This window comes from Rhopalosiphum maidis, chromosome 3 (genome assembly GCF_003676215.2).
Source record: "Rhopalosiphum maidis isolate BTI-1 chromosome 3, ASM367621v3, whole genome shotgun sequence".
Classification (NCBI taxonomy): Eukaryota; Metazoa; Arthropoda; class Insecta; order Hemiptera; family Aphididae; genus Rhopalosiphum; species Rhopalosiphum maidis.
The window spans coordinates 51,744,674-51,768,198 of NC_040879.1; the positions used below are offsets into that span (position 1 = coordinate 51,744,674).

At 27.7% G+C, this 23,525-nt stretch overlaps 1 protein-coding gene across 2 annotated transcripts; it reads right to left on the reverse strand.

Moving 5' to 3' along the window:
* Positions 1 to 10,731: 10,731 nt before the first annotated feature.
* LOC113558887 (voltage-dependent anion-selective channel-like) lies at positions 10,732 to 23,500 on the reverse strand. Of its 2 annotated transcripts, none has more exons than XM_026964470.1 (7): positions 23,380 to 23,500; positions 12,719 to 12,945; positions 12,383 to 12,500; positions 12,203 to 12,321; positions 11,216 to 11,324; positions 10,948 to 11,156; positions 10,732 to 10,880 (listed from the first exon to the last, which is right to left on the reverse strand). In XM_026964470.1, the coding sequence occupies exons 1-7, from the start codon at positions 23,403 to 23,405 to the stop codon at positions 10,789 to 10,791; spliced, it is 900 nt and encodes a 299-aa protein (XP_026820271.1). In that variant the 5' UTR covers positions 23,406 to 23,500; the 3' UTR covers positions 10,732 to 10,788. The 2 variants fall into 2 exon arrangements, with proteins under 2 accessions (XP_026820271.1, XP_026820272.1); XM_026964471.1 differs by lacking the exon at positions 23,380 to 23,500 and adding an exon at positions 13,202 to 13,289.
* Between the last annotated feature and the right edge of the window lie 25 nt (positions 23,501 to 23,525).

Consider the following 23,525-nt stretch of genomic DNA (forward strand, 5'->3'; position numbering starts at 1 on the left):
AAACGTTATTATCAATAGTCAATAGGTATAGTCAGTCATAAAGTGACATATATTAATAGTAAGACTAGATTTATTGAAAAGTAACCTATTCGCCGTTCTTTATCAGTGTATCACATTGAGTAATTCAATGTGTAGGTATCAATAACACTTTCAACTTTTAAAGGTATTGTAAAAAATTAAAAATACATAACAAAACTCCAATATAGACATGTTTAAATTTAAAAAAAAAATTGCGGATCGCTCGATACAATGAAATTATATATGTTTAACGTTATCTTGAAAAATCCTCGGTATAAAAATATATGTATACCATTTTGATATATGCGTACCGCATATTTATCTTTTATATAATATTATGTATTATGTTTAAGATTTCAGTAAAATATTTAGTAAACGTTTCAAAAAAAAAATATGAATTCTAGTTTTTACTACGTAGGATACTTTATTGTTAGCATGCGGTGACGACCAACCCTAAAATATTTCCAAATCTTTTCATGTCGAACCAGCTGTTGGGTTAACAATTCGTTAAGTGCACCAATTGCTAAGACGACTACGTTCTATGGATAATACGATATTTTGAAAATAAATTGATTTTATTCGTCGTTGACAGGGTAAGAATAAAGGAATTCAAATCAAATGAAATGACAAGAATTTTGAACATTCTTGCAGTATACGTGCATTTTCTACTATAATAGTGGTCTACTTTAACAGGGGTATAGCGTATAGTGCAGCTGTCGTCCTTACTGCGTCGTAAGTATTATAGGTATGTTTTATATTTACGTTTTATGTTATATAGATAAACTGTTGGTTAATATAATATCAAGGTGTGTCGTATAGTGTATATATACACATAACCTACCATTTTAAAACCTTTTCTATATAATGATAGATTACAGACATAAAACACATACGTACACACATCAAAATGAATACATTCATTGCTCCGCGCAGAATCTAAAATATACGTAAGTTTCAAACCCCAACGAATTACATTCATTTTTATATACATTTTTTACAACAAAATAACTATAATATGTACCAGTACAGTTTATATCTGCAAAATAAGACGTGTATTTTAAGTATAACTTCCCTGAGCTAATAACTATTTTTTAAATCCTCTAGACATATCCTTATGTTATGACGATATTATAACTGATACACGATACGAAGTCTGTATCATCGTACTGAAAAAATGCATATAGATTAATATTATTTAGAATCAGTGATGGGCAATATCAAAGACACGTATCTTAGATACATTTGTATTTTTTGTATTTAGATATTTTGTGTATTTTAGATTTTTTTTTTTTAATACACAATAAACTGATATGTGTAATGCGTAGAGTGTAGTGTAGTCCCTATTATATAGCCATACTCAGACGCATAACTAGGAAATTTAAAGTGGGGTGTTATTCAAAATTAATCGATAAAATTATACACATCAAATCACAAAGTTTTTGACTTATTGCCATTTATTAACGCAGCAACTTTGGCTAAATGTTTTAATAATTAATAAAAAATAAACATTCATTACTACAATTCGTGCATTTTTTTTTTTTGTACAGTAAAACAAAACGTGAAGGAGGCCCTAAGAATTTGGGCACCCAGTGCTTATGCACCGATGCACATGCTTAAATCTGTTAGCCAGTAACATTTGATTAAATATTTTAACAAAACGTTTAATAGTATAATTAGTTTTCATAGAATAGACTTCTACGAATGATGCAGAATATATTGTTTATTTCGTGTTTTGCCGTTTATTTAATTTATTAAAATCACTTAAATATAAATTTATATATTTCCGTTCTACTCGCTCTCCTGTAATAACTCTTGTTCTAACAGACTTTGTAAAAATATATTTGATTTTTGATTTTTAATTTAATTATATATATATATATTTATTATTATGTATATTATATATATAATAAATTAGGATTTGCATTATTTTCGTTCATATTTCTTTTATTTGTATGCATATTTCGTTGTTTTTTAGTGCATAAATACATACATATTTATATATTCTTTACTACATCAACATATTAACCCTAATTATTATAGATACCTACCTATAATTTATAGTATGATTTACTATTCTGTAAATATTTTATGAAGTATTTAATAACGCAATCAATCACGTTAGTATACCCGAAGATATTAAAAATATTACGAGTGGCATTTTAAAACCTATTTTTATGGCATTCTTAAAAATTGTATGATTTTATTATTTAATAATAACCATCTCTCCAGCATAAACTTACAGACAGGCCGTCTACGAGTAATGGGCGTTACTTAAACGTTGCACATTTGTGGATCGCTAAAACATCAAACAGCAACGTCGCACAACAGCGCATTATCTCAGCCCTTGATCATTATACGTTGTATACGTTTCGCTGTGGATAGCTATCACTTAGTACTGGTCTCTTAATTTAATATCACATTTTTAATATGTACTTAGTAAAAATACAAGTATAGAAATTGTAAGGATAATACAATGAGTGAAAACCAAATGAATAACTGTGTTTTAGAACAAGTAAATAACAAAGAAGAAGAACCTCAAATATTCACTGAAATGGCCGATACTGTAATTCAATTTCCAGTATCAATTTTTAATGATATATTAGAACGCAAAATCACTAATATCTTGAACAATAAGATGGATGTGGATATTGAACCAAAACAATTTTTAAAATATGCAGAACACGAGTATAGTAATATGACATATGAAGAATTTAAGAGTCATGCCAAAGGTTTAAAATGTGTAATAAAACACTTGGAAAAAAAATTAAAAGAAGATATATTAATTGTACAATCACAGAGATGCATGGATACCTCAAAAAATCAAATTGTTAACACTTCATGGAGCAACAAATTAAACAAGTAAGACATACCTACCTATTTTAAAATAATTTGTTGGTTTTTAGTTTTTAAAATTTTTAATTATATTTTTTTAATACAAATATTGAGTAGATATATTTTTAATATTTATTATGATTATGAATTTAAAAAAAAATAATTATTAACTATTATCATTAGTTAATTAAATTGGTCATTCATAAACAAATTATTTAAAATCCATAAATAATAATATATTATGTTAAAACAATTGTAATTTACTTAATTTAATTAACTATTTTTAGGGCTATTGCAAATGAGGATTCTAATAAGGAACATGAAATATTTACATTATTAAAGAATGAAGATGAACCTGGTATCATAAATGATACATCAAAAATACAAAATAAACATAAAAATATTATTGATCTAAGTAATGATACCCAAAAATATGAATCGAATTTGAAATCAAAAACAAATGTTTCTATATCTGATGTCAATACAATTGGTAATGATAAAGTACTACCAATTAATACTGAAGCCAGTACAACTTTAAATAATGTAAAATGTTTAGCCACAACAATTAAATGTAAATATAAATATGAGCCAAAATCAAAGACAATGTTAATTAATAATAGAGTTCCGTCTCATGCTAACAATAAGAAAACGGTTGAAAAAAAGATCCGTTTAAAAATTCGTGAAATTATAAATAAAAAAAAAACTTGTCGTTTTTTAGTTCAGTAAAAATAATAAAAGTTGTAAGGATTTTGTAATCATAAATTTCACTCTAAGGCTTAAAATTATTCACATCCTTTTCCATTAACATCACAATAGAATAATAAAAAAATAAAGATAAAAAGTCTGCCAATAGCTAAATAGACAATCACAACTACAAGAAATAAAGTGGTATTAAATTGGGATTTGAAATGGTCTTTGCAAACAGCAGGAATCAAAAAGTATGAATTAATTGTATTCCAAGAGACAGATGCACCTCCAGACATGTCAATGTGAAAGATGAAGAGCAATATAACAACAAAATCATTTGTTTGAGTAGTGAAATCAAAATATTTAATTCGGGATATATTTATCATTTTGTTTTGAGAGCAGTGGATGTACACGACAGACGAGCACCTTTTGCTTTACAAAAAGTCAAAATGTAGATAAACAAATTAAAATAAGTATGTATGTTAATCATTTATTAAGTTCACTAAATTATTAGCCAATGTTTAATGATGAATTAAGTATTATTAAATAATTTTTATACAAAAATATAATCCAGACATTTTGTAAAATAATTTAATGCCAACTATACATTTTCTAACTATAAAATATAAAACTTTTGATGAATTTATTTGATGATAAATTAATAATATCCATAATTTTACCTGAATATTATTTAAGTAAGATATTATATTATTATAAGTAAAATATTCATAAGACACTTTTAATTGTATTAAAATTATTTTACTAGATTATTGCAATTAAATTTAATTCCTTGCTGTACTCATACAACTATTTAACTAATTACATTTGGGTATTTAAACAAAGTATCTAATTTTTAAGATTTAAATACAGTCTTCCAAAATATATTTATTACTGCTAATCAATCAAGTACAATAAAAATTTAGTCAATTTTCTTTTTTAAATATTTAAATATTAATTTGACCAAGTATACTTGTAACTCCAATTTTGGTAAAATGAACCCATTATACGTTGGAATTGATTTGTGTATCCAATACAGCATTAATATATTAAGCTTCCAAAATGTTAATGTTTAAAAAATTTATAAATATTTCAATATTATAAATACATTATTATACTTTTAGTTAAATATGTAATTACTATTTACTATCATTTTTATAAACGTACCTACTCTATTTGAACAGCTATAAATTATTTTGTTATCCAAACTGTAGTATTATTATCTAGTACATATCAACTATTAATTTATATTGTATAATTTCATGTATGATTAACTCTATGTACTGAATATTATATTATAAATCTTATGTAAAAGGTAAAACAATAGAACGCTACAAGCTATAGCTTATAGTGGTTTAGTAACTTTTTATTTTATTCTATTTTATTGTTTAATGTATATATGTTTGGTTACAATAAAAATAAATTATTATTATTATTATAAAATAAGTTAATTGTAAAGGGCATAGTGTCTTGGGTACAAAAACTGATTATTGTAATAACATATTATATTGTTTAGCACGGTGTTATGTTACATAGTATACTTATTTAGTAATATAAAAAAAAAAATCATAAGCAAGCATCTGGACTACGATTCTAGTTGTGATGTAGACCGAAATTTAAATTATATTGTATGCAGTTATGAGCGGATAGGCAAGTTTTGGTCTACCGGGAAATATTTATAAGGGCCTCATAGTAAACATAATGAAAAAAATATATACAGAGGTATTTTTTTTAAATATATTATTTTTAAGCAAACAATCCTTTCTTACTTCTGTTGGAAAATAAATTTCAAAAAATCTATTAAAATATTATATTACAGAATTTATAATGTACAATTTTTTACCTAAGTCTTAAGGTAGTCCAAATAACACTTTATTCTTATTTTTTTTTTTTAATTTTCATGTTCACTTATACAAATATAAACATGTTTCTAATCGATAAACCCTTCAGAAAATGGACCGGTTCCATCACCATAACAGATACAAATACAACAAAATGAAGTTTTATGTTTGAAACTATAAGATACCCATTTACGATTTTCACCATAATTTCGATTAAAAGCTTTTGTTGGTGCAAAAGGAACATTAATCTTTGGTTGAATATGATGGAATGACCAAAATTTTGAAAAATTTGCCAGTGTTAGTTTTTTAAAATAGTTTTCAGATAATGCTAAAAAAAAAATAAGAAACTTAATAACATCTGTTACAATATTAATTATTGATGTGAAACATCTAATGGCGCGGTACAGTAGTGAGACCGACTGTTGCGTGGCAATGCCCCACTCAAGGCTCGTCGACTCAATTCGCCGAAGCTTGGCAAAAAATTTATAAAAATAATAATTAAAAAATAATAATAATAATTTTAAACATTATTACAAAAGAAAATTGTTGATGTTTCACATCTGCCAGGCGTCCCGCGACGGTTCAGTTTTTATCATTAGGCTATTGTGTATAAAAAATTGTACCACTATTAAGTTATTGATTTTCAGCTCATTTAAAATGTGAATCATCACTATCATTTTCTTTATCTGTAGTTAAAATATCTAAGAAAATAAAATAGGGAGATTGGATAACTGTTATTTGATTTAGCAAAAATTGAATTAAACGATGTATACTACTTAGATTAATTATTATTTGAGATTCAAATATTGAATCATCATTAAATATATGCACCTGATTTTTAGATGCTTTTGAAAGTAAAAATTGTCCAAGTATTATACATTAATTTGTGTAGGTGAAAAATGTTTTATATCTTAGGTAGGCGAGGGCCAACCAGGAAAATCCCAATTTCCCGGTGGGCCTATCCGCCCATGTATGCAGTACTTGAATTGGAAAAAAAAATTAGAAAGGAGGGTGCAAAACTGTAAGGATGAAAATATATGTATTGAATATTGAAATATCTTGATGATTAAAATATAATTAGAAAAAGTAGGCATACATATTTTCTTTAAAAAGAGAGACTTGGTCACTTTGTATTCCTCCGATTGTATGATTTCAAGTAGAAAAAATTACACACACAATTTTTTGCATAGAATATGGTCAGATACCTTCCACATGACTCTCACCAGCTTAAGAACCATTTTTTTGGATTTAATTTAAGAGGACCACACACTAGTATGTGTTGTTTTTAACTTACAAATGTATGACATAGACAATTTGAATAGTAACCATAAAGTGAACTATTATCAAACTTAAAGGTAAGGATATTATCTTTGTTTTCACATAAGTTTTTTTTACAATATTTTAATTATAAAGTTATGACTTATGAGTACTTATATATTAATTTAATATTATTATATTGTATGTTAGTAAGTCAATGCCATGCCCTCTTAATAACTACTTTCAATAATATAGTATTATAGTAGTGTGCATGTACTTATATAATTAGGTATATAAATACCAAAGTAATCTAGCCAAGAACAATACACAATTGTTTACCAGTTTTTGTTCGATTACTAAAGTTAATTGTCATTAGTATTTAAATAGAAGGCTGACTGCTTGAAAACAACAACTGTATTGTTAGTGTATACTTTGTTTAATTTTTCACATATAATTCATGCAATATAATATTCAATTGGCATTTAATTATTCTTAAATATTCAAAATATTATATATTTTTGTTGTTATTTTAATATCAAATTATTTAATTTTCAACCAAATTTGGACCAAGTTTATAATTTTTATTTTTATTACTATATACATATATTATATTTTCAGCAATAAAACTATTAGAAAACTTTTACCTTAATATTTATCCAATATACTTACAATGTCTTACTTTGATTGATTTTTACAATACTGACCCAGTAATACACTTTGCTTACTAGAATGTGAATTTTTAAACAGCACCAATATTACACAATTTTATGCTAACACAGTAATATAACACTTTTTTAAAGTTTGTGACTTTTCACCAGCTGGCCACTCAATATAGGTACTTAAGATTTTATTTTCATAAAAATATATAATGACGACAAAGATTACCTAATATTTTATATACCTATATGCTTTGAATATGAAAATTATTACTTTTAATCTCACTGTGAAAACATTAAAATGGACGAATGAACCAAAAATGTAATACTTAATCGTATTAGTTACCAAGTAAGCAACAAAAGTGGTGTAATTTGGTCTTTTTTATGGGGGAGGAGATTAAATTTCTTAATAGTTTACTTATTACTCTCCTTCAAACAAACAAAAAAATTGTATTTATCATAAGTATCTTTCAGTACAATAAATATATATGTATGCATATGACACAGAAACAAATAATTATAATATATTCACATTTAAAAATAGATTTTATACTTTAATAGTATTTCATTATTACACTATTAAGCAACTACAAAATTATACTTCTAAATAATATTTATTATTACTTGTTTTGATGTTGAAGATTAAGGCTGATCTTCTGACAATACATTAATTTGTAGTTACAAAATAAACAAAAATTTGAATTTACAAAAACAAAATATAAATTAATAAAAGTAGGTACTTACATGTCATCATTACAAAGTTCTATATTATTGTTAGAACAATTTTGTTTTTTAAAATAAAAAAAAGTGTATTTGTAGTATTTACATTTTTTTTCCTTCCATTTTTTAGATTTTAAAATAACTGTTTTCCTTGCGCTGTTGTTCTTGTTTTCTTTGAGGGACAGATAAACAGTAAATATTAAATAATAAAACTCGTTCAAATTTCACACATTTGTATTATTACAATATCCAACTAAAAATTAATTATCTAAGGGGCCGAACTGCCCGGGGCCCATGAAAGTTGGAACTCGAAAGACACTGGTCACTGGCACACTGCTGAGCGCCGATTGTAAAAAATGTAAACGAATAACGACGGGAAATCGTTTCAAAAATTCCAATAACGTGTAAAAATCCATAGATAAGTTATTTTTAAAGCGTTAAGGTATAATATTATTGTTATAGTCTTTATTAATCTAGATAAAATATTAAATAATCTGACGAGCGTTATCGATCCGCGATAAAATAATACTTGACCGCTAGGTAGTTTATTTTTATACCACTACCACAAGTCACAACACATCATTCTAATTAAGAGAATGCCAGTGTAGTATTTGTTATCTCTCTCTAACACACGCGCAATATGGAAAATTTTACGTTCACAAAAATGACTATAAGTCTATAACCATATTAATTTCTCAAATTAGAGTGAAATGACCTATGAAAAAAAATTTAAAGTTATATGTTTTTATTTTAAAGCGAGTTATGTGTTTTCTAAGATGTATAAACAATTTACAATTTTAAAATACTCATAACTCGCTTTAAAATAAAAATATAACAAAACGCTTATGAGATACCCTAGATAATGTTCTTAAATTTTAAAATAAGTCATTTCACTCTAATTTGAGAAATTAATATGGTTATAGTCATTTTTGTGAACTTAAAATTTGCTATGTTGCGCATAGGTTAAGGAGAGATAACAAATACTATGCTGGCATCCTCTTAAGTTTATTTGTGCAACACTGCAATAGTGAGACCTACCTATATTATGCAATATACACCTGTGTTCATTACGAAAATACGAAGTATTTATGCACAACAGGCCATCATAAGGGATTCGGTTTTTTTTATTATTTCCATCAAATTTAGCTTAGCCATATAATAATTAACATTCTACTCAATGTTATAAAATTACTTGTCACGCATTATCGAAATTAATTTCAATTTAAATCTCACACATCTGAGTACAGTGTAAATAATCAAACACATACACAATAATAATAATAATAATAATAATAAAAATGCTTTAACCAAAATTATGTTTTGAATTCAAAACACATTAATTATCAACTCATTATGTTTATATTTTCAAAATTTAAAATTAGAAAAAAAATTATCTAACATTTTTCAAAAATGATCTTATATTTATATAAATTATTTATTTATTTTTTGGTAATATTTCTTATTTTAATATGAAACTGTTAATTCAATCAATTGTTAAATTTCAGGTTTATTAACAAATAAATAAATAATCATGCTTATACATAGTACTTATTATAAATAGCTAATCAATCACTTATTTGTACTGTTTATATAAATGAATAATATAAAATTGAACTCCTTAAAAATATTGCTTATATTTTTTTTTATCGTTTGTACACATTTATCATATGTTGTTTTATAATTGATTTAGGTTTTATGATTTGTTTAATCAATTATCTTTGTATTTGTTTAGGTATGCATATTTTTTAACTTAGTGATTAATGAAGTATGAATAAATTATTGCAATGTAATAAAATACAAAAAGCTTAAAATTAATTATATCATGAACAATATTGTAGTGATATTTTACAGACACTATCACCAACAAACAAAAATATTGACATCTTAGGACCACAAGTCGAATATTGGATAAACAATAAATTTTAATAAAATTATACATAAAAAAAAATAATATTACATTCAAATTTGGGTGGTATATTATAAATTAAATAAATTAGTACTAAATTTACAACATTTTTTTTAGCTCATAAATCCCATAATATAATTATTAATTTATAAATATTGTGTACAAAAAACATAAACATTGCTTATAATAGGTCAATAATTTAACTGTTCACATTTAATAATAAATTGAATATAATAAGAATAACTTAAATCGAATAAAATATAATGAGAAAACTTAATATATTTATACATCAATATAAAACCGATAATAGAAAACTTGATATTCAGTAAAATCAACAATTTATGTACCTATTACTGGTAACCATTAGATTAGTAGGATTGGTTAAAATATAATTGTTATCATAAAAAAAAAATGGATAAAATTATTTCAAATCTCAGGTATTTGGACAATTTAAAAAAACAGTGCTTCAGAAAAATCAATGGAACTTAATAATAATTTCTGAAGAAATTTTCAGAGTAAAAGCATAAAACTTTGATTAAAGAATGAACGATAAAGTAAGTTTAAAGCATTGTTATCATATTATATGTTAATTCAAATATAAACATAGGTATATGTAATTTAATAATTGGATAATATAGTTTATAAATATATTAATATATTCAATGGGAATATTAGCTACATTTTACATGTAGCATAAAAAGTTAAAATTAAAAAAGTTTGGCTGTATGTCAGTGGCGGCGCGTTCTGACTGTGGTTTAGGGCCTTATAGACAAATTGTGTTATGTTTTTTTATTTTTAAATAAATTTTATATAACATCATTTCTAATTATCTACCCTATAAAATTGTTTACGCGCTGCCACTGCTGTAAGTTGCTTACAAATTAAGTTCCAATCCAATACCAAATGTGTGATCAGTTAGGTTGAACTGACGACATACAAATAAGCTAGCAAATGTCAATTTCACACCTAAAATCAAATTTATGTTACTTATAATTCTATAATTTTTTTTAATGACAAATTATGGGAACTATACCTTTTTTTACTTGAATTTCAGATCCTAGATACAATTGATCCACATTAACAATCTTAGCACGCAACTTGACAGCTTTATTAAATTGGTATTTGGATCCAACACTAATTAAACAACCATGGTTTATAGATGACCAAATAACATGCAAACCCACATTTAATCGTTTAGAACATTTATTGATAATTGAGCCACTAAATAAATTTTTATCATTTCTGTAAAACGCAAAACAATTAATAATAAAAACAATTAAATGTATTGTTATTTTACTTACACCGCGGTGGTTAACACAAATTTGCCAGCTTTATAGCTGAGAGATAAGTTGCTATACTTCAATACTTTTTGGTTTGCATTATATTTAACATGAAAACCGCCCCACAATCCTAAAGAAAAAATAATCAATTAACATATTAGCTAATACATGTCATCGGTAACCCAAGTGTTATTATCTTTTAATGTAAAGTAATTTAGGTTGAAAATGATCTAGATCATAAAATTTATGTTATGTTACTTAGAGCACTTACTACCAAATTCAACATTAACATAAAAATGTGACTAATTTTCACGGTTTGGAGACAACAATATTTATTATAAAATGTGGTGTAGACTAAAAAAATTTGATCTCTTTTAAAAAAAACCTACAAAATACTTTAACCTAAACTGATTATTAATCAATACACTATAATAAATTAATTTTATTAAATTGATGTTTATATTATGTATAATTTATAAAAGAAAAAATAATACTTAGACATGCAAGTGAAATAATTTTAAATATTTAAATTTAAAAAATATATATTATACCTTTGATACATAATAACAAATTAAATTCCACTATACTAGTATATTAAAAATAAAAATGTATAACAAATATCTTAACAATATTTAACAAAAAAATTTAAAATGCATTTTATTTAATGGTGTAGAAAACATTGTACATACATAGATGGTTTTGGTGGGCAAAGGCCGAAAAAGAGTAATGTTGATGAACGAGACAGCATGAGGCAGCGGACAACCAAGTGGCTTATACAAGAAATTATAATATAGGTAGGTCAAATATCAGCTGTTGACCCAAACCTTTTTTTACATGATATTATTTAAGAATAACTGATTATAATTATATTAATTTTATCAAAATCAAACAACTGAAGCAATTTTCTAAAATTAAACATTTACAACATACCATGTAAAAATTGGATAGCTTGCGCTGAACTGACTTGGGTTGCCATGAAGTATTAAATGTTAATAAGTATTTAAATACCATTGTAAGAAGCTACAGCCGAAGCATGAATAATAGGTTTGAATTCTTTAAATTTAGTGTCCAAGATGAGTGAGACATGATCATTCTTATATTCAGTCTTCACATCCACGCCCTTAGAACTTTGGAAAATTAAAATTATGTATATATTAAATTTTATTGAATTTTATTATTTTAACTTACTGGTTCTGACAGTCAAATATACCACTAGTTGTAAGTGTGAAACCGGGTAACAAGCCAACTATAGTAGCTTCAGTAGTCATATTATGATTCATGGTCCATCTCTCAGCCAAAAAAATTACTTAAAAAAATAAATAAAAATGTATTAAAAATTGAACACAATTTGTAGATTTTTAAGTATGGAAAAATAATTAGGTAATATCAACGAGCAAATAATTTTTTAAATAAATAGATTGATAAAATTAATACATTTATTTATCGAAACCAATTAAAATTATTAAGCTAACAAAGTAAAAAGAAGTATGAAAAAAGCATGATCTTTAATTGGGAATGACTCACAGCAATTAAATTTATTTAACGTGTATCTGGTTTCAAAATAAGATGTAACAACATCGCCTGACTCCAATCTTTGAATACCGCCAGCCGAGATTCCCAATTTCTTATACGTATTCACATCTAACCTGAACCCGTCGAGCACATCATAACCAATGTCGAATAAGCTACGTGCTGCTCTACCGACATTACCGAATACAGGAGCCATCTTGATTGGTATCTTTAAAGAAGTTCTAAAGAAAACGGAATGAAAAATAAAATTTATATTATTTCCACGACAAAAAATGTTAATGCAATTTCTCCAGGGACCTGTTAACGTCCGCGTCAAGGGAACGCCCTAATGGCAGCGGGATTGTAGGAGCGGGAGAGCGGAGAGGGAAGTCATTTATCAACACCGAACCGCGGCCACAACCCATAGAAGGTCGGAAGGCGGTTGCGATGCAAAATTTTGTTTTACGGACGGTAGGTTAGAAGGTGGGTATGACTTACTTCTGAAAATTTGAGTCGAGTAAAAGAAAAAAAAATGACCGATACCAATAACCGTACGATCGGAGTTCAGGCTAGACGTGCACGAACGAGGAACGACGACCTGCGGAATAATGAAAAAATCGAAGAGTATAGAATTAAGATTAGAAAAGAATCGGAGATAAAGAATCAATGATACGAGTTTGTGGGTCACGCGACTGGTGAAAATATAAGGAATGGAAAAAAAACAATGTCCGTCCAAGACGGATAAATTATTTCTAAACGCGTTCAAACCCGAAACAGTGAATGAAATATTAGCAAAAATGAATGTTTAACAACCTAAATCAGTGGGATTGATTTATGTTGATCAAACATATTTGTTTGCAATTGTACGAAATTATATTGAACTTATTTGATTCATGGACGAGAAAGCTCCGGTACCGGACCACGGGCGAGTATTCGCGTGGGGCGTGACTATTGATTTTTCGCAAAAATCGTTATTACCGCTAGATAGCGGTAAATATTTAGTAATATAATTCAGTATAATATTATAATATAATCGTTGGTGCGTATAGGTAGTATGTCCTGTGTTGCGCTGTTCTGGTCAGTAAAGCAGTGTACACTGTGTACAGCGACCTTAAGTGCGATTACGATGATTACCATATAAAAATGCATCGTCGCTGGGTTTCAGACGAAAATTTAAATACCTATATAATGTTATATAATATTTAATAAGTAGATAACGCATTACCAACGTGTAGAATACCTACTCTGTGATTTGTTAAGTTAGCCCCACAGATATATATATATATATATTAAACTAGATAGCCGACTACTTTTAATAATTTAAGCCTGGCCGCCATGTATAGGTTGGACGATATAATATTAGCAATACATTATTACAATATATATATAAACATAAGATTATATAGGTTATTATACTAGGCCTCAGATAAATTTCAAGGGGAGGGTATAACCCCTAAACCCATCCTTCAACTGCCGCCACTGTTAATAACAATATATAGCGTTCCGGTTATAAGCGCAATTTGAGGGGCTTGGAGGGAGGCTAATCCCCCTTAAAAATCAATCATAGCCCCCCAAAATGGTTTGTATACATCCCCTTCCACCTTCAGGGAGCATACACCAAGTACATACATGCAAATTATAATAGCTCCTCCTCAAATTTAAAACTCAAATTGCGCCTATAGTAACAGTTCTAAAAGTTTTCCATTCCGAGTACTGCCCAACCTACACATGGCGACCAGGATTCATATTTAGATGCACAGTCAAGTGCATAGTCGGCTATCTAGTATAAGATGATGTCAGCGTACTATTTGTTTTTTCTCTGACCCATGCGCAACATAGCAAATTCATGTCTTTACGCCGACGGAAAAAATTCCGACGAGTATCTACGCCGATAGTAAATACGCCGATGGTATGTTTTTTTATAAAACGAAAGTATTTCTATGGGACTAATATAAGAATAAAAATTAACTAATATGAAGCTGAAAATTATGGAAAAATAATTATGTTATTAAATAATTAAAAATAAAATACCTAACTCATTGTTGTCTAGTTTTTTTTAATAATAAATATTTTTTAGATCTAAAAAGAGTCTTTTTATGCCCTAAAAAGGGCATATTTTTAAACGACGAGTGCTCCTTAAACTTGGCTATTTAGCAAGATTAAAAATTCCCTGCAAATAATCGAAGGTGTCGCGATTCCCATAGGCTTCGACGATTTCTTTAATCCGCAATTATGTGTCTCGATAACACCGTCGTACCTGTGCTGGTGGTAATCCAGCAATGTATTGATTGATTTGGAATTCATTTAGGCTCTGCTGATTATGCAGACCCTCAATAAATTTCCAAATAGATGGATAATTTGCTCCTAAAATAGAGCTGAATCCTCGATGCCAGCCTACAACGGTGTTGTTAGTTTTGGGCAGGTCATTCAATGATGCCTCGTAACAATTCCAGAGGCTCAGCTTAAATTTAGGAAGCATTCTTCCAAGGCCGGTTCGTCGGGGCTTTCCAATCCACGTGGACTCAAGATAATCTACCAAATCTGACATCAGGTCTTCGTTATCCGTATAAAATTTTGTCCGGAGGAGTCTTTCAAAACAATCAACTACGTCGGGCTCCGGAACAAATGCAAGAGCGGCCAACTTTCGCACGTTCAATACGTTTACAATAATGATTATAGCCATTATACAGGATGGGGTGAAACAAACAGTGCAGTTTTGAATGGCTATTAAAAAAAAACTATGCAACTTTCGGAAATTATGTTTATTTAATTTTCTTCAGTATTTCATTCCGTTTTATGTATCAAGTTTCAAAAATGATATCAGAAAGATGATGGCCGCCAGCAGGTTAGGTGATGAAGGCGATTTTTGAAGTTTTCGGCCGCATTTTGACACATTTTGATTGGTATAGTGGTATACCACCAGTTTCATCCCTAATTCGCTCTTTGAGGTCTTCTAAGGTGTGAGGCCGATGTTTAAAAACCTTTTTATTCGGGTAGCCCCACAAGCAAAATCACAAATGCTCAAATCTGGTGAGCGCGCAGGCCACCCCGCAACACCACTCAGAGACAACTAATTTAAAAAAACGTACGGACAGCGAAGCCTCGTTGTTAATTAGACAAAACCATGGTAATGACCGATAACGGTATGGCCTACCCGACAAAATGAGATCATCATAATCGCACTATACCCACCACACGGAATGTACAAACCTTTCAAAACTGCACCGTTTGATTTGCCCTATCCTGTATTAATTTCTCAAATGAGAGTAAACTTAAAATTTGTTATGTTGCGCGTGGGTTAGAGAGAGTTAACAAATACTACGCTGGTATCCTCTTAATATATATATATATATATCTGTGGTTAGCTCAGAGGTACATTCATGGAGGGCAAAATTATTTTTCACTGTTGGTTGTATAACATTAAGCGACATTATGAACAACATAAGTCAAAATACGACCAGTATGAAGAGTTATTGAGGGAAGAAAAACTAAAAGAGTTTATATCAAGGTATGAAAAACAACAGATAATGTTAACTAAAATACCACAAGAAAATGAAACAGCAGTTACGTGTTGTCAGGGTTAATTGCCAAACATTCGAAACCGTTCACTGAAGGTGATTTTATAAAAACGTGTTTGATTAAAACTGCTGAAATTATTTGTCCCGGAAATCTAAAAGCTTTTCAAAACATTTCATTTACACGAAATACGGTTGCTGAAAGAATAGTTGAACTAGCATGTAATTTGAGTAATCAAATTAAAATTAAAATACCTACATTCGAGTATTTTTCAATCGCTTGTGATGAAAGTACCGATATTGGCGGCACAGCTCAGTTAGCTGTGTTTTTTTGTGCTTGCGATATGGAATTTAATATTTTTGAAGAGTTATTAGAAATCATACCTATGTTTGATACTACTACAGGACAGAATGTATTTTGTTTTTGTTTTTGAATTCTTGAAAAAATATGATTTACTTTTGGAAAAGTTATCATCTTTAGCTACAGATAAAACTCCTACTATGACGGGGAAAAATAAAGGATTCGTTGAATGATTGCATAAAAAAGTAAATGAAAATGTTGAACATAAATTTCATAGGACACATTTTATTATACATCAAGAGGTGTTATGTACAAAAGTTATTAATATGGCACATGTAACAAATGGTCAATTTTATAAGATCCCGTGGAAAAGACAATTTTCGATTTTTTTAAACGATTTAGAAAGCGAGTATTCAGGTTTACCATACTTTACAGAAGTACGATAGTTATCGTGCTCCACTGTATTGGAAAGATTCTGGAAGTTAAGAGTTGCCATAACGAAGCACTTATCGAATTTAAATTTAAAATTACAAGGGAAAAATCAAATTTTAACAGCCATTGATGACCATGTTAAAACTTTCAAATGTAAATTAGATCTATTTAAAACAGAATTACAAAACGAAAACTTAGGTAACGCATTTCTCAGCATGCATGACGTATACAAAAGTTAATAACGAACCAATTTCCTACAAAAAATATTCAGAAAAAATTATATGTTTGAAGACTGAATTCGAAAATAGGTTTCAAGATTTCCAATATTTAGAAAACGATTTTGCCTTGTTTACGTCTCCTTTTTCAATAGACGCAGTAAATGTTCCAACACGTATACATATGGAACTGATCGAGATTCAAAATGATTCAAATTTAAAAAATTAATTTAATGAGGTTGGTGTTCCTGATTTTTACAATTTTGTGCCAATACGATTTGTAGAAACTCGTAGATTTGCTAGTAAAATTATTTCTATGTTTAGTAGTACTTATCAATGTGAGCAACTTTTATCCAGATTAACCGACACACATTTAAATGCAGTATTAAAAGTGGCTTCGTCAAATAATATTTCTCCCGAAATTGAAAAGTTGGTGGGAGAAAAGGGATGTCAAGTATCGTCTAAAAAGAATTATTAATATGTTATTTTTTGTAATTTATACAACACCTAGCTATTTCCATAGATAATTAGTATGATTTATATTTTATTTATATGTTAACATTCATTTTTTAAATTAGTTGTAATTGCTGTATTCGTGAACATAAAGAATAAAATTGAAAAATTTGTACAAAATATTTATTTTTAGCTAAATTTTTATGTGCGGCCCAAATAGTGAACTATTCAATATATTTGGCCCACTTGATACTTTGAGTTTGACATGCCTGTACTAGGGGCTGGTGAAACTCGATTCCAGTGTGTAAAAGCCGCCTTCAAGGTGGTTGAAATTTTTTTACCGGAAAATCTGTTTGGAATAGTGATCGGTTGTCAAGAAATTGGTCACTAAAAATGTGATAGTCATTTACCGTATCATCAATCGGTGTAATACCATGTCCGTCGCATGCCCGGTTTTTTTTTATTTTTAATGAATAAAAAAAATATAAATATGAAGAATGGCAATTGGGGATCTAGCTATCAGCCCTCAATCGATGAAAATCGATACCTGTATTCCTGACGTCAAAAGTCTGAAGCTGCTTTGTAGGAGAAAAAGTTCAAATCGAATTACGTGTTAAAACTTAAATCAAGTTGTCAGATATCATCGGGGAAAAACTATTTAAACAAAATTAAATTTCCCATCAGGTCGGCAATCTGCTGACTATATGTCGGATCGATGATGTACGCGTAGTAAGTGAAATCAAAATTTGTATAAACTCTTCGAACACTATATATAACTTCGAATAGAATAAAGTTCCTGTACCTAATCTGTTAGAGTTAGAGTATATAACATATCGTAAATATTATAATATTTACAGACTTACAGTGCCAAATTTCGAGAACTTAAAACGTTTCTGAGTCGCGACAAATTTTGCGTCCAGCACTACCACACTCATATGATTCTCACAGATGTGGTTGAATAAAAAAGATAGACATACCAAAAAACATACTAAAGCCTCACAACAAAAGTACTATGAAAGAGATTTTCCCGAAGCTAAACATCAAAGAAACCAAAATGTATCAGAAGTTAATACTAATCGTATAATGTTTTAATGAAGTTAATATTTAAAAATATTTGTTTTTGATAATTCTTTTATTTTGATAAAATTTTATTTATTTACTATACTATTTTAAGGCCATTATTTATAACTAAAAGGTTAATAATATATTTAAATAAATTAAAATACATTTTTTTTGAGTAAATTAATAATTATTTTATTTTATTCACAGTAATGAAATAATATATTTAATATTTATATATTATATTGTTATTTTAATTATATTAAGTGTTATTGGTTGAAGAAAGAAGTCCATAAGCATTAATGTTAGTTTTTTGAACATTGATTTTTTTTTTATTTAGATTTGGAACTATGTGTGTAGTCCGAAAATTTGAATATTTTAGGGGCTGAATTATATTAAGTAATGAGTTGAGTATTTAATTTAATACGATGCATTAATATACTTTTATGCCAACATTAGATCAGAACTTTTTACCAGTTTTACCTTATTTTTAACTCATTACAGTATTTTATATAACATTGAATATAAATCTTAATAGGTATTCTTTTCTTATGCAGTCAGTAATGCGCATTAGTCATCTACCACGCATCTATAGTAATTTCCAATGATTCGACGATGACGATGATTGGAATCCCCGAAAAAATTCCCCTAGAAAAAAAAGCCCATGGAAAATTCCACAATTTAATTATATGAGCTTTACATTTAATTTGTTTCATGAAATGAAACTGGAAGTTGTTTTAGATGATATCAAAATAATGTGGTATATTTTAGGTACTATACAACCAATACAAAAAGAAAATTAACAGTAAAAAATCAAACTAAATTAAAACAGCAACGCCTATGCATAGATTACAATGAAAAAGAACAAATAAAAATCTCTTACAGGCTATTTCATTTAATACACAGTTTTAACTCGATTAACTTTATGTATAGGTACTTCAATTATTAAATTATTTTATGAACTATCGAAAAGTAACAATGTGACAGTGATCTTCAAACTATGGGTCGCGCTCGCAATACATTTAAAAAATCCATATTTATATATATTATATAATATTTTAATATGTTATGTATGTTAGATATGACACAAAAAATTATTTCATATAACATTGGATTTTGGAGTAAACCGTACTATTTTATATTTGTAGAAGGTAAGAAGACGAGTACCCGCGTGTGTTGTCTTAGTCTTATATACGTGCGAAATAGCAAATTTTCGTTCACAAGTTTCAATGTTGTGCCGTTAGTTTTGATATTTGAGTGAACTGACCTATTATAAAATTTAAAGGTACGATTATTATCCAGGGCCCCACGGCCACATAGTTTTTTATTGATATTGTTATTTTTGAGCAAGTTATGATCTTTTTGAAACTATACATTTTAAAATGATCATAAATTATGATTCATAATTATTAATTTGTCCTTGTGTTCGGAGTTGATATCGTTTTATTATAGTATAATGTTTAGTCAAGCGGTCTAATCGTATTAACGAAGAGTCGTCTAAGTTTTTTTTTTTGTAATACATATTTTTTGGATAAATTTGTTATTCGGAAAAGTGGGGAAAAGTATAAATATAATACAGACGAAAACATAACAACGATACCAATGATACCTTCATCATCAAACTTGGAGGAAAACACTTTAAAAAAAAAAAAATTTATTGGTCGAGGGTTTGATGACAATTTTTTTTAATTTTGGTTAGGTATTACGTGTACTTTTTTTGTATCATTACTAGGGCTAGGAACCTAACCTGCCCTAAAAAACCTTTAAATATGCATGTATTTATGCCCCGAAGAACCACTAAATATACTATTAAAATATGTATTTAAAAAAAGTATATTATTTTTTAATAAATAATAATATTATTTGTTGATATGATACATAAATAGATAAATTTGATTATACAGATTAATTTGATTAATTTATAATAATATCCGAAACAATTATTTTCTTTTTTCAGATTTGTTTTCATCTTACATTAAGTTTTAATATAAGAATTTTTAATTTTTTTAAAAAAATAACTTAAATTGAATACATTTGTATATTTTTAATGTAGTACTAATTACCATGAGGATTACATTGAACTATATTAGATATTTTCTGAAGTTGGAAATTAAAAACTTATCCATTCATATAAAGTAATTGTCAATTATGCACTTATAAATTAAAAATGGTCAAATATGCAAAATATGCAACTATACATTTTTTAAATATAAACTCGTATTGCTGTGAAACAAATTTTTATATTAGCTATGTTTTTAATGATTATTAAAAAACATGCAAACTTCTAGAAGTCTGGAGCCCTACATATAATATAAATTACATATGTATTACCTATTAAGCAATTTAAACTTTTTTGGTTAATAAAGCTGACATGAGTCGCAAAAAATGTATGGTAAGACAATTGGGTCACAAGTCAAAAAGTTTGAAGACCACTGTATCTATTAAGATACGGTTTCGCCACAGCTTCAAGACGCCGTACTGTTCCACTCTGACATTGCAGGGAAACCGTGCCTTTACAATTAATACATTATTTACATTTATATATCATTAATTATTATTGTTGTTAGGTATGACTATGAATTTTTATTATTATCTGTTATCTATATTTTTATGTATGACTGTATGGTCTGTATGAGTTATTATTATAACATTACAGTAGCCAGTAGGTACCTTTAGGGTTTAAGTATACATATTATAGATACTTTATTATCTGTTAAAAACCGTAAACGTTATGTGAATTGAAACTATTAACTACGTTAAGAAAAAAATTCAAGAAATATGTTACACTATTTAGCCTTAAGTCAGACATTAATTAAGTTTTAGTAGACTAAAAACAATATTTTGAAAATTAGAATCTAGGTTAAACTATACTGATAATACATACGAATTATTTAGTTATATTATTAAATGTAGTAGGTATGTACTGTAATAATTCATATAAGAAAGGTTTTGAAATTTGTATTACTAATATCAGGTAATGCTTTAATAGTTGCTTAGTTAATTAAATTTCAAATTATCTACTTATTTATAAAACGATACTGATTTTATTACTTATATATAATGATATTATTAAATTATTTAGTAACTAGGTATCTGTCAAGTGTCAGTAGAACCTCAATAGTCCGAACGAATTCGGATCGAGCATCGACCGGATTACCGTTTTGTCCTGATTATACCAACTCGTCCAACTCAAATGATTTTTATTTTATTTTCACCACCTTTATATTTATTGAATTTTAAATTACAAAAATAATAAATAACTTTTACATAGAGTAAATTAAAAACTTTATAATAATAGAACTACCTACCTAGCAGTGCCGGCCCTAAGGGGGAGGAGGGCAAGCGGTGCGACCGCACCGGGCCCCGCGCTTGTGCGGAGCCCCACAGAATATAAATTATACTATTACGAATATCACTTTATCTATAAATAAACATAATAATATTGTCCCCGTAGACAGTAATACAGAAATTGTGACCCGTGTGGTTTTTTGTCTATGTAGAATTATTAAAATAATTCTATCTAAATTTTAAAAACAAGACTGATAAATAGTATTTTTTCACAGGCATTTATTTACAGAAACAATACTTTGTAGTTCGTATACTTCTTTATCGTATCATCTTGAAATCGGGATAAGTTTAGAAGTTATCCGCCCGGAAATTAAAAAAAGAGAAAAAAGTTTAAATAAACTGCGTCAATCTTTCAACAAATTTGTAACACTATCTTTAAATTCTACCCAATCGTTTCAAAATTCTCTGACAAAGAATAGTTAAAATAGTAAGAAACAATCTATCACAGCATTGTGAATTTGGCCCTTATCATCATCAAACATAGTATTGCCGATTCTTTGAGCTACGATGAGACAATTAATCTGTTTGCATCAAAAAAAGCACGGAAAAAAATATTTAAATATTATTATATTGCGTTATTTTTTTTTTATTCTAAGTAATTGTATATTCATTGCATCATGATTATAATTTATGTTCAATATAATAAAAATATTAATAAAATATTGTTTGTACATTGAACCTAAGTACATTAAACCTACTCATTTTGTGTCCTATATAATATTAAAATGCGAATTGGATTTTATTATAGTTTATACATAAAAATTTAGGTTTCTAACATAAATTAAAGGGCTTAAAGTTTACAAAAAATATATAAAATTAAAGTAATTCCCTAGAAAATAAAAAAATATAGATGTGTATATTGTATAATGTATATATAAATAATTAATAAATTAATATATATGGCCATATGGGACCCCGCAAAATTCTGCACCGGGCCCCCAAAACCATCGGGCCGGCACTGCTACCTAGTCGGTAAATTTTTTCTGAATAATACTTTAAATTTTTTGTCAGTCTTTAGTAGGAACAATAAATTGGTAATAAAAATGACAAAATTGTTTTTGTCAATAAAAATATTTTATAAATCAATTGGGTTCCGGGAATTCCGAGCAAACTACTTACAATATTTACAAATGGTTTTAATGGATTTCTATACGGATTATCGAAGCTCTACTGTATATTCACATTGGTAACTACATAATTATGATAATTAATACATTTTAAACATCTATGAGTACTAAGATGGTAAGATATAGTAAGTATCTAGTAAGTAATAAGCATGTTCATGGTATTACACAAATTATTTCGTTTAGGATATCACTGATATTACTATATTAGTAACAAGTAGGTACTTACCGTGCATGGGCCATGGAGGTATGCATATAGTTACTTCCTATGGAGGTGTACTCAACTACAGATACTTAATTAATTAATAATAATATAACTTGAGTATTATTTTATTATTTTGGAGTGTCTATGTTTAGAGTTCGTTTACATTAAAA